Source organism: Capsicum annuum, chromosome 2, assembly GCF_002878395.1.
Source record: "Capsicum annuum cultivar UCD-10X-F1 chromosome 2, UCD10Xv1.1, whole genome shotgun sequence".
In the NCBI taxonomy this organism is placed as follows: Eukaryota; Viridiplantae; Streptophyta; class Magnoliopsida; order Solanales; family Solanaceae; genus Capsicum; species Capsicum annuum.
In genome coordinates this window covers 133,253,742-133,266,416 of record NC_061112.1, presented here as the reverse complement: position 1 = coordinate 133,266,416, position 12,675 = coordinate 133,253,742, and the positions used below count along the sequence as shown (strand labels likewise).

Below are 12,675 nucleotides of genomic sequence, written 5' to 3'. Positions count from 1 at the left end.
AAAACTGTAAATTGAAATTTGAAATACAATCAGCATTTAACAAGTAACTGAAAAATAAAATAATAACATTCATTAATTCTTCATTCTCCCCGAAGAAATCTGAATTCTCATATTGCACTGGACCCCTCAAGGTGCAAATGTTCGACTTTAAATATACTCCTTGGAAACTGAGTAATATTATAAAGGGTGTTTAATTTAATTAACACTTGAAATTAATTGATTTGAATTCCCTTTTTGGTATACATTGATAATGTTTTTATACTATTTATGTACTTTAATTTGTTGCACTAGGTAATTTATCTGACTTTTCAGATTAGTATTCATACCATCTATGGACTATATACATTTAGTCATCATTTAAGTGACTGCAACATGTAACTTTTCTTAGTAATCCAAATATATGGTAATGTTAATATGATCAAATTACCGATTATAACTTGTTAAATTGTATTGTTAGTGTAGAACTTTTTATACAACATCAACGTATACAAATTACTATCCTTCAGTTAAAAGGAAATTCGTTACACATTCCTGACTTTTTGAACATAACACAGAGAAAGTTCAATAGCTCCGAACAAGCAAATCAGTTATTTGTATATTGCACGAGTATGCTTCTCAAGAAAGAACAATTTTTGTGAGTACTATTGAACAAAGTATACTTGCACACGACTTCAAGAATTTCAAGGCTCTATACAAGAAATATTTGTCTATCAAAAATGTAACTAGTTCATCTTATTCTTTACTTGCTTGAAAAAATTGAAACATTCTTTGACATTACTTTGTGCTCCAGCTAACTAACCTTAACATATATGTACTCAGGTTCCCTGAATTTGGTCGTGTTTTTCAACCTCAATAACAACAATATTAGTCTCAACCATGTATCCTACGAAAATGGATAACACGAACGAGTTACCTGTTTATGCAAATCAAGACCACCCCGTAAGAAGGCACCACTCGGCTCGATACTATGCTCGCCATATTAAAGAGAGTCTAACTACTAGAGTCTCCAAACTAGTTTGTACAATTTTCTTAACCCTTCTTTCTATTCTTGGAATCATCGCGTTTATTTTATGGCTAGGTTTGCGCCCTCATCGTCCAAGAATTTTTCTACATGACTTCTCAATTCCAGCTATAAGTCAGGGAATTGGACCTGAAAGTGCTCAAATTAACTTTAACGTGACAGCACGTAATTCAAATCAAGTTATGGGGATTTTTTATGATGCAATGCAGGTGACAGCCATTTATCAAGACCAAAGTATTGGGATTTCCCAATTGTTGACTCCATTTTATCAATTGCCCAAAAATACAACAGTTCTTGCTGGTACATTTTCTGGCCCCATGGTGACGGTGACTGGAACACAGTGGCAGCAAATGCTCGATGACCGGTCTCGTGGAACGGTGGTTTTACGGCTAGAATTAACCGCAAGGATTCGATTTAAGATATGGTCATGGAAAAGCAAACATCATAGGATGCATGCTAATTGTCCTGTGGGAGTAGGACAAGATGGTATGATCTTGGCTGGGTACATAGATAAGAGATGTCCAGAATATTTCAATTAGACATTTCAATCCATGCTTTCCTCTCATTGAATTTTCTTTTTTTCTCTTTTTGTATTTGACTGTGTATAAAAAGAGTACATTCCTTTCAGGCAGGGTACCTCTATTTTTTTTCTTCCTTTAATGTGCATCTCGTAATGCGGATGCCTACTAATTAATGGAAAAACGCTTCCTATCAGTTTTTTCTCCATATTCGAAAGCTCAAAATGGAAATTTTTAAGTAAGGTTGGAGAGATCTTATTTATTTCACTCGAACCATTTGTGGTGGGCACCTCCAATAATTATAACTAGATTGCATGGAATCACTTGATAAAGGTACATTAATTAAACTGTGTACTATGATCTATAATTCACTGCGTAGAATGTAGATTACATCTCCCAATATAAAAGTTGGACCACGTAATAGACGATTAACAAATACAGCATGATATCAAAATTCAAAACTAGCAAATTGAAAAACCAAGGAACTTATTAGATTCTCAAAAAAATAATATAAACACTTTTAGCTGAAATGGAAAAAAATTAATGGAAATGTTAAGAAGAAAGGTATATATATTTAATGATCACAACGCTTCCATCACTAGTTTTTAAAATACTTTAAACATTTATGCTGCTTCTTCATTAAGTTTCAAGCGATAATAATCATTGACTCAAATTAGACATTTTCCTTTCTTCATTTACTTTCCAGCGTCATTTTGGTGTAGGCATATGAATATGAGAATATCCATCCAACTAATTTGCTTCTTTAGAAAAGTGCCTATGAATAGCTGAGTAGATCACAACCATGCAACACAATTAAAGTACTTTTTGCCTATTGTTCCTACTAAGGTTTCTAATCAGACTATAACAGTATCAATTATAAATATGTAGTCTTTATGAAACTTCAAAAGCTAACACTTTTTGTTACTTCATTTTCTTGAACCTCTTGCACTTCTATTTCCTAATTTGTAACCTCTGAACTACGTCTTCGATCAAAAATGAATAATCGAAGGATATCCAAACATCCTTTCGATCTCTACTGTTGGTTCTTCCAAGTTGTAGCTGTCTTATGTTTGACCTCTATCGTCATATGGCTTTGCTTAGTTCCAAAAAATCCAATTTTCACTATCGTCGATTTCTCCTTTCTCTTCTTCAACATCAAGAATTCTTCTCTTCACAGTGACAACAATTCAGTAATTCTAAACCTTGAAATTTTCAATCCCAACAAAGGTAAGAGCATTTACTATAATGACATTAACTTCGCCTTGAATTACAATGGCCTTGTTGTGGGAAAGAATTCTACCAAAGGGTTCTACCAAGGCCACAAAATTATTACAAGAAAGGAAGTCCAAATGTATATTGTTGATGAGCTATTTTGGCAAGAGATTGGCAATGGCCGAAGTATCGATTTCGTAGTTGGCTTGGAAACAACAGTTAAGTTTAAGATATTGGCATGGAGGACGAAGCCACGATGGTTAAAATATGTAGCATATATGAGTAATGTGACGATGAGTACCAATGGAACAATATCTAGTGAAAAGCTTGTTAATTTGTACCCCAAAAGTTTGCATTTGTGACATAAAACTGAAACTAATAGTATTGTGTTTTGTTACGTCATATATATATATATGTTGACGAAATGCCACAAATTAAAGAAAGGTTAAAATACATATGTTAGCATACCTAATACTAAATTACAAAAAATAGCAACACTTTTTCCTAATTATCTTGTGTAGCATTTGTAGCATTATTTTAAGTGGGGGACCACAATTACCGCATCTTAAAAGCAGGTTCCATTATTTACGCTTAAAACTTTCTCTTTTCTTTAATTGCTTTATACTTTACCATTTTTCATGCTTCTTATCAAATTTTCTCTTTCAAAATTTTTCCTTCTTAACGTCTTTTTCACGATTATTATTCCACAATTTCAGGTAAATAATTAATTCAGTTATTGCATGTTATCAATTTTTCAATATATTTTTTTTTTTAATTTTGTACTGTAAACAATTTCTCCATTTCATCTTTAACGTTTTGATTTTTGTAGTTGTTAACGGAGAATCAAGGTCATCGAATTTGCTGAATTTTGTTTTGTTTGTTTTTCAGTTAAATTTGATGTTTTATGAGTTGATATAGTTGAAAAAAATTAAATTTTGGATGAGAATTGGAACTGAGTTTTGTTTTGTTGCGATAAATGGAGGATAATCGGAGTTGAATGAATATTGCAGATGATTTTGGGTTGATTTTTTGTTGTTGTTGGTTGAATTTTTTCGAAGATAGCTGATATTTTGAAGAAAAAAGTGGTTGAAAAAAGTTTCTTCTCCAAAAGGAGAACAAATTAAAAAAATATATGAGAAGAAAAGAAAAACAAAAGAAATTGAAAAGTCAAACAATGTTGATGACGATGTTGAGAACTCTTTGTGCTAATGAATCTGAGAAGACATGGAGGAAGAGGTATTTTTTCGTTGTATATGTATTTTTATTTACTGTTATATATGTAGAAATTTCTGTAAAACTTTATCAATTGAGGTAATATGTATTTTTGCAGTGAGTTAATATGTATTTTATGTTTCTCCTGATATGTATTTAGGAATTGCAGTGAGGTGATTTGTTCTGTTAAAAATACATATGCATGTTATATGTATTTTTTGATGTGTTGGTTGTATTTTGTTGATTTATACAATTTAAGGTGTAGTTTTAATGTGTTTTGTTGTTTTTTTACAGTTTTACAAGATTCTTTTTTTTTTGTTAAATTTGAGAAACATCATTGGTTCTCGCAGTTTTATCATTCTCCGAGAGGTACATATTCTTATATAATTCATATGAATTCTCTGGTCACTATGCAGTTGTTCTGGCTGAGATACAAAAATTAGCTGAGATTATTCCATTGTGTCCCAAGCTTGTAATTTCTACGAAAAGAAAGGTATTGATCTTCATAACCATCAAATATACAAAGATAAAAACTTGTCAGATCTTTTTGATGTGTTATTTGCAGATGAATTGGTTCAACAATCAAGTGAAAGCTTGTAAGTACTTTAATATACATTTACCAATATCGTTTGTAGAAATTAAATTTTATCATTCAATTTTTTTTTGTAGGGACTGTGGTCTGTATATGGTAACATACGCAGAGTGTCTTTCTTATGGTAAAAGAGTTCCTTTGATTGAGTTCAACCCCAACACACTTCGTACATTTTATGCTGCACAATTGTGGGACTATATATGGCATGAGAAAACAAGAAGCAAATGCTCATAGCGATGTTGAAGCACCCTTGAGACCTGGCAGGCAAAGCCGAATAACTAGTGTCACTGAAGTTTTAGAAATATGATGATTGTTGAATTTATTACATTCGATAGTCGACAAATTGGTGTATGGATATTTTTTTTTTGTACAAGCTTATTTCATGTTTTGAAGTGTTTAAATGTTACTTATTTTGAAGTGAATGAAAGTAATTCATTTCTGTTGTATAAGTTGAATATGTTTTCAACAATTTTGTACTATGTGTTTTACTCCAGTGTTCAATAATATTGGTTGCAGTGCGATTGACCTCTGAAATACATATGCAGTCTTGAAATTTCAATACAAATACATATGCACTTACCTTCATATATATTCTAATTTGTGTTCATTTACTTTCAAAATACATATGAGATGAATTCAACTTTAAGTTTGTGATTGAATGAAAGAAATTCATTCAAGTATTTTATGTAGTTTTATTTTTTTTGCTGTGAGATTTAGAGATCAAAAATACATATGCAGTGTTCAGATTTTACATTAAATAAATACATATGTAGAATATATCATATGTATTTATCCTTTGTTCAATAGTTTCAAAATAAATATGAGGTGATTCAAACTAACTAATTTAGAAAAAATGCATGAAATTAATTTATTTTAAATTTTTATTAAAATCATATGAAACTGCATTAAAAATACATATGCAATATACATTATATTTATTTTAATTTTTCTTCATTCTAAAGTTAACATTCATATGAGGTTAACCAAAGTTACTAAATTTGTACTAAAAATACATATACAGTGTTCAAAATATATATGATATGTAGATTCAAAATACATAAGCAGTGTTCAGATTTTGCATTATATACAAATGCAACATTCATATTAAACAGTGCTTAGATCGCAAATGCTAAATAAATGTTTAAAACCATAAAAATGAGTTCATTATTATAAAAACTGCAGAAGAAAGTATTAAAAAATAATACAGAAGAAAAAATGTATCATTTATGATATTTCCTACAAGAATGTCTGTTGTGACCCTTAGCCCCACATCCGGTGCATGAGTTGATGTTCTTCTTTCCAAACATATCTCGACCCGATTTTCCACGATCCTTCTTTGCAAGAGGTCTTCCAGGAGGGCGTTTATACTTTGGTGGCAGTACAATTGTTATAGACGTCTCATTCATCTGGGAGCATACCTAATTTGTATTTTGATATGGGTCAGTAAAATTTCATCACATTCAACAACTAAATTCGATCATTTATTGATCTAGGATTTCAGAAAATAATTGAATAAAATTCAAATAGAAATTTGTTTAAATTATGTTCATAATTGAAATTCTACAAAACTTCACAATTTGTTCAAAAAATACATTAAAATAAAATTTGCTTAAAGTAAAATACAAACACAACAAAAGTTTTCAACTAAATACAGAAACTACTGAATCGAACAGAAGTAAAACACGTATAACATATATTTTCACATATACAGTTATATTCTGAAATTCCGACAAACAAACCAAAAATACATATGCAGTGTTAACACTAAGCATAACAAAAATACATATGCAGTTTTAACATTAAACACAAAAAAATACATCTGGGAGCATACCTAATTTATATTTTGATATGTGTCAATAGAATTTTATTATATTCAACAGCTGGATTCGATCATTCATTGATCTAGGATTTCAGAAAATAATTGAATAAAATTCAAATCAAAATTTGTTTAAATTATGTTCATAATCGAAATTCTAGAAAGCTTCACAATTTGTTCAATTGTTAAACCGATCAAAATAACAACAAACGATCATCAAATAAATAGTCGAACAGTGAAATTTTAATACCTGAAACAACTTCTAAACTGAAATTTGGCAACAAATAGTTGAATTCTGAAGGTTTTTGTTATATATGTTGAATTTACTCCTTCATTGCTTATAATTCGAAATTCGTTTAGAAATTATTCATACAAAATTTAACGGCGACAACAAAAAACTAGATAGGAGCATCAGTAAATAAATCTACGATGCATCACAAATTGAGTAATTGAAAAAAACGATCGGCAAAAACAAAATATACTCAAAAAAAAAAATACGGTAATACCTGAAACAACACTTAAGCATTAATTCGTAAAAGATAATTGAATTTCAAAGTGTTACCGAGAACAAGGTAATGTTGATAGTTGAACTTTACAAATTTTTTTTTGAACATCAACAAGTACAATTGAATTTGATTGTTCAATTACAGCGAATTTGAAGCTTCAACAAAAATTTGAATTGATTTTTTTTTAAGGATCATGCGTTTAGCGACTGGAAAATTGAATTGAATTGAATATTTTTTATTTTTAAGAAGAAGAAGAAGAATCACGCATATAGCGAGTGAATAATACAGTTTTTTTTTTTTTTTGAATTTGAATAGGGTTGTTGGAAGGTAACGGAAAAAGGGTGATTAATGAGCTTTTAATGGGATTGTAATCTTTAATTGTTAATTTATGGAATTATTACCATATTTAGATCAGATAATTAATGCAGTAAAAACAATTGTATTTGTATTTTTATAGCAACACTTTGCAAAAATATATATCAAAAGTTGCTATAATATGCAATTATAAAAGTGTTGTTATGAAAGTGTGCTATTTCTGAATTTTACCCTTAAAGAAATGACGCCTTGGCACTGTAGTTTCATTTACCATAGTAATATATGCCATTCATAATTAAAAAAAATTATGGGAACAAATTAAACATATATTTTCTTATCATAATATCCTTTAAATTATGTCACCATGATGTCAGTTTATGATTAAAAACTTATACCAACTGGGTATAAGTTCAAAAATTGAAGTGCAAATACTAAAGAACGACCCATTTTAAAGGGAAAAGTTAAAGACCACTACATTTTTTGGACAATTTGTACAGTTAATTTCAACGACTATAATCTATAGTTTTGTTTCTTGTTCTTATATTATTTCTTTTTTAAAACTATTTATGGTTTGAGTCAGGGTCTATATTATGAACCAAGTGTCCCACATTGGAAAAATAGAGAAATGCTAAGGGGATTATAAGCTAAATTAGGTTCTCCCACCTATTAGACTAGCCTTTTGGGTTGAGCTCTCCCGTTTGGTTTATAACAGTGGTGCTTTCATTGAGAGTCTCACCCGTTGGGCCGTGACTTGGAGTAATGGCCTGCGCACTTGGAGTGGTGGCCTGGACCCAAGAAGGGGTGTCAGCCCATGACCAACAAGGATCTATCCATGTGTGGGGAGCCGCGTGTTGGGCCATGACTCGGAGTGGTGGCCTGTGTGCTAGTAGTGGTGGCCTGGACACCCACCCAAGAGGGGTGCCAGCTGTGACCAACTGGGCATAGCTGTGACCAACGAGGATCGATCCATGCGTCGAGCCACGACTCAGAGTGGTGGTCTGTATGCCAGGAGTGGTGGCTTGGACCCAAGAAGAGGTGCCAGCCCGTGACCAACGAGGATCTATCCACGTGTGGGGAGCCGCGCGTTGGGCCGTGACTCGGAGTGGTGGCCTGTATGCCAGTAGTGGTGGCTTGGACCTAAGAAGGCTGTCAGTCGTGACCAACTGGGCTCAATCGTGACCAATGAGGTCGTTGGTTCTCAAGCAGAGGCGATTGTTATGAGCCAATTATCCCACATTGAAAAAATAGAGAAATGCTAAGGGAAAAATATAAGCCAAATGGGTTCTCCCACCTATTAGGCTAGTCTTTTGGGTTGGGCTCTCCTATTTGGTTTATAACAGTGGTGCTTTCATTGAGAGTCCCATGCGTTGGACCGTGACTCGAAGTGGTGGCCTCAGTCGTGACCAACTGGGCTCAACCGTGACCAATGAGGTCGTTGGTTCTCAAGCAGAGGCGATTGTTATGAGCCAATTATCCCACATTGAAAAAATAGAGAAATGCTAAGGGAAAAATATAAGCCAAATGGGTTCTCCCACCTATTAGGCTAGTCTTTTGGGTTGGGCTCTCCTATTTGGTTTATAACAGTGGTGCTTTCATTGAGAGTCCCATGCGTTGGACCGTGACTCGAAGTGGTGGCCTGCGCACTTGGAGTGGTCGCCTGGACCCAAGAAGGGGTGCCAGCCGTGACCAACTAGGATCAATCCACGTGTGGGGAGCCGCGCGTTGGGCCGTGACTCGGAGTGGTGACCTGTGTATCAGTAGTGGTGGCCTGGACCCAAGAGGGGTGCCAGCCGTGACCAACTGGGCATAGCCGTGACCAACGAGGATCGATCCACGCGTGGAGCCACGACTCGGAGTGGTCGTCTGTGTACCAGGAGTGGTGGCCTGGAACTAAGAGAGGTGTCAGCCGTGACCAACTGGGCTCAACTGTGACCAACGAGGTTTTTGGTTCTCAAACGAAGGCGATTGTTATGAACCAACTGTCCCGCATTGGAAAAATAGAGAAATGCTAAAGAGAATATAAGCCAAATGGGTTTTCCCACCTATTAGGCTAGTCTTTTGGGTTGGGCTCTCCCGTTTAGTGAGAAGCCGCGCGTTGGGCCGTGACTCATAGTGGTGGCCTGTGTGCCAGTAGTGGTGGACTGGATCCAAGAAGGGTGCCAGCCGTGACCAACTGGGCATAGCCCGTGACCAACGAGGATCGATCCACGTGTGGAGCCACGACTCGGAGTGGTGGCCTGTGCGCCAGGAGTGGGCTCTCCCATTTGGTGGGGAGCCGCGCTTGGGCAGTGACTCATAGTGGTGGCCTGGATCCAAAAGGGGTGCCAACCGTGACTAACTGGCCATATCCGTGATCAACGAGGATCAATCCACGCGTGGAGCCACGACTCGGAGTGGTGGCCTGGACCTAAGAGGGGTGCCAGCCGTGACCAACTGGGCTCAGCCGTGATCAACGAGGTCGTTGGTTCTCAAGCGGAGATGAATGTTATAAACCAAACGGGAAAGCCCAACCCAAAAGACTAGTCTAATAAGCGGGAGAACCCATTTGGCTTATAATCCCCTTAGCATTTCTCTATTTTCTCAATGTGGGATAATTGGTTCATAACAATCGTCTCCGCTTGAAAACCAACGACCTCGTTGATCACAGCTGAGGCCAGTTGGTCATGGTTAGCACCTCTCTTAGGTCCAGGCCACCACTCCGAGTCGTAGCTCCACGCGTGGATTGATCCTTGTTGGTCACGGCTATGCCCAGCTGGTCACAACTGGCACCCCTCTTGAGTCCAGGCCACCACTACTGGCACACAGGCCACCACTACGAGTCACAGCCCAACGCGCGGCTCCCCACCCGTGGATCGATCCTCGTTGGTCACGGCTATGCCCAGTTGGTCACGGCTGGCACCCCTCTTGGGTCTAGGCCACCAAATGTTATAAATCAAACGGGAGAGGTCAACCCAAAAGACTAGTCTAATAGGTGAGAGAACTCATTTGGCTTATAATCCCCTTAGCATTTCTCTATTTTTCCAGTGTGGGACAATTGGTTCATAACAATCGCCTCCGCTTGAGAACCAACAACCTCGTTAATCACGGTTTAGCCAGTTGGTCACGGCTGACACCCCTCTTAGATCCAGGCCATCATTCTGGAGCACAGGCCACCACTCCAAGTCGTGGCCCTACGCGTGGATCGATCCTCGTTGGTCACGGCTGGCACCCCTCTTGGGTTCAAGCCATCACTACGAGTCACGGCCCAATGCACGGCTCCTCATACATGGATCAATCCTCGTTGGTCACGGCTACGCCCGGTAGGTCACGGCTGGCACCCCTCTTGGGTCCAGGCCACCACTCCGAGTCACGGCCCAACGCGTGAGACTCTCAATGAGAGAACCAATGTCATAAACCAAACGGGAGAGCTCAAACGAAAAGACTAGTCTAATAGGTGGGAGAACTCATTTGACTTATAATCCCCTTAGCATTTCTCTATTTTTTCAATGTGAGACAATTGGTTCATAACAGTTTATCAGAAACAACCTTTCTACCTAATCTTTAAGGTAGAGGTATGAATTGTGTATACACCTCACCTCTAAGGTAAAGGTACGAACTGTGTATACTCTACCCCCTTCAGACCCCACCTTGTAGAAATACAGTAGGTATGTTGTTGTTGTTGTTTAATCCCACAGGTGACTCTAGGAATGATAGAATGTGCACTTCATATATCTCACTTTATAGAATTACACTAAGCATATTATTATTGTTGTTGTTACAGGAAGATTGATTTCAGAAGCGAGTTTAAGAGAAAAGTCAACTAGTTTTAACATTATGATCCTAAATGTTTTTTTTTTTTAAAAAAAGTCAAATTTTGAATTAAGCACATTTTGACTCAGCAGTATGTGTTAAAACTTAGAAGAGTACTTGGGTTACTACTGATTGGAAAAAAGGTACAAGTGAAGGAAAATACCAACAAAATGTTTTATTTATTATTATTATTTCGATTTTTGTTAGAAATAGAAAACTAGTTACTTTTTGTTGTGGGTAAGTTGAAACAAAAGTTTTTATAACATTTTGGACCGTACAAAAATGTTTCCATGTGCTTGGAATTAAAAAAATAAATTGACAGAAACCCAATTTTTGGCAGTTGTTTGCACAGGAAGTCGATAAATTTTTTAATGATCGGAAGGATTAACAGATGTAACAAGTGCCTAATTATATCAAAATCATGTTTTTGTCCACAAAATAGTTACGTACTTTAAAGCTTGTGATTGTCTGAAAATAAGGTTATGTCACATTACTAAAGAAATACATCCTCATCTTCAAATAGTTGATACGTTTGATTTGTTGAGAGTCAATTGGACTAATTTTCAAAATTAGATTAGATAAAATTAATTTAATATTTTAAAATTAAAATTTAGATATTAAAAAATCATACAAAAGTACTATAAGTTTTCAACTTTTCTTTTTTCTTTTTCAATAGAATTAAAAGATACGTCTTAAAATGTTGATCAAAATTTATATCGTCTGAATTTTAATGAAGGAAATATGCCAATTAGACGGAGGAAGTAATTTTATTTAAAGGTTATGCTATTTGAACTTTTTTATTTTTACGAATGATCCCGTGGAGATAAGCTTGTCTAGTTTTGAAGTAAACATTTCCCATTATTACAGTATTAATTTAGGATAGTATTCGCACGACTCACATCAATTTGTGTGTATAAATAGTATTTGTTATTGCATTTTCCCCTTGTTTCCCAATAGTTTTCATATTATATATCTAGCATTTTATTACATTATCGTTTGAAACATTAAATAAATTATTACATCTAGCCAGGTGAATTAACTGTTTCATTTTCTGTAAGAGTGTAATATGATCCGGTGGACAACACTATAATACTTTTGGAATAAAATGTGAAAGTTAATTTTATTATATGATTGATTATGAGTATTGATAATTATTTTCAAAAGTATTTTATGCAATATTATTTATTAGTATTAGATCTTGAAAAATAATTTACAAATTTTTTTTAATTTTTTATTTTTTGATATGTCAAAAATAACAAAACAAGTAAAAGTGCATCGAAGATATGAGATAACTAACTCCACGTCTCCACGTATATGCATGTCTTTCCCATGTCAACACCAACCATGTCGACGGAACATTACTCAGACTAGTTTAGGTGTACGCTCTTCGCGCGTGTACCTCACTTTATCGAGTTCAAACATTGTACTAAATAGGATATTTGTTTAAATAATAAAAATGAATACAATAATTAAATTCAAAATCTTTTGGAGATTTAAATAATTAAACCTAATCTTTATAAAAAAAAAATTGTCAAAGTCAATCGACATTCATCTACCACCTGTAAACTGCAACAAAACAATGCGACGATAGAGACATCAAAATAATATAATTAAATCTAACCTTTACATAAAAATTTTCTCAAAGCCGTCTAACACTCATCTACCGCCTATGAACTATAATAAAATAATACTGT

The 12,675-nt window shown here is 34.9% G+C and overlaps 2 protein-coding genes across 3 annotated transcripts; both read left to right on the top strand.

The window, feature by feature from the left end:
• Window positions 1–737: 737 nt before the first annotated feature.
• On the top strand, window positions 738–1,735 carry LOC107861250 (NDR1/HIN1-like protein 26). The gene has a single exon (XM_047407041.1). It carries the CDS (start codon window positions 877–879, stop codon window positions 1,558–1,560), a length of 684 nt encoding a protein of 227 aa, XP_047262997.1. The 5' UTR covers window positions 738–876; the 3' UTR covers window positions 1,561–1,735.
• Window positions 1,736–2,391: 656 nt separating this feature from the next.
• On the top strand, window positions 2,392–5,069 carry LOC107861251. Of its 2 annotated transcripts, none has more exons than XM_016706602.2 (3): window positions 2,392–2,766; window positions 4,380–4,456; window positions 4,633–5,069. In XM_016706602.2, the coding sequence occupies exons 1-3, from the start codon at window positions 2,535–2,537 to the stop codon at window positions 4,681–4,683; spliced, it is 360 nt and encodes a 119-aa protein (XP_016562088.1). In that variant the 5' UTR covers window positions 2,392–2,534; the 3' UTR covers window positions 4,684–5,069. The 2 variants fall into 2 exon arrangements, 1 of the variants encoding a protein (XP_016562088.1); XR_001671778.2 differs by lacking the exon at window positions 2,392–2,766 and adding an exon at window positions 3,122–3,987.
• Window positions 5,070–12,675: the final 7,606 nt, after the last annotated feature.

Bases quoted from the DNA above. Each gene is read 5' to 3' on its own strand.
- LOC107861250 (XM_047407041.1), top strand. From the start codon at position 877: ATGTATCCTACGAAAATGGATAACACGAACGAGTTACCTGTTTATGCA.
- LOC107861251 (XM_016706602.2), top strand. From the start codon at position 2,535: ATGAATAATCGAAGGATATCCAAACATCCTTTCGATCTCTACTGTTGG. The intron at 2,767-4,379 runs GTAAGAGCATTT...GTCACTATGCAG, and splicing joins AATTTTCAATCCCAACAAAG to TTGTTCTGGCTGAGATACAA. The intron at 4,457-4,632 runs GTATTGATCTTC...TTTTTTTTGTAG, and splicing joins TAATTTCTACGAAAAGAAAG to GGACTGTGGTCTGTATATGG.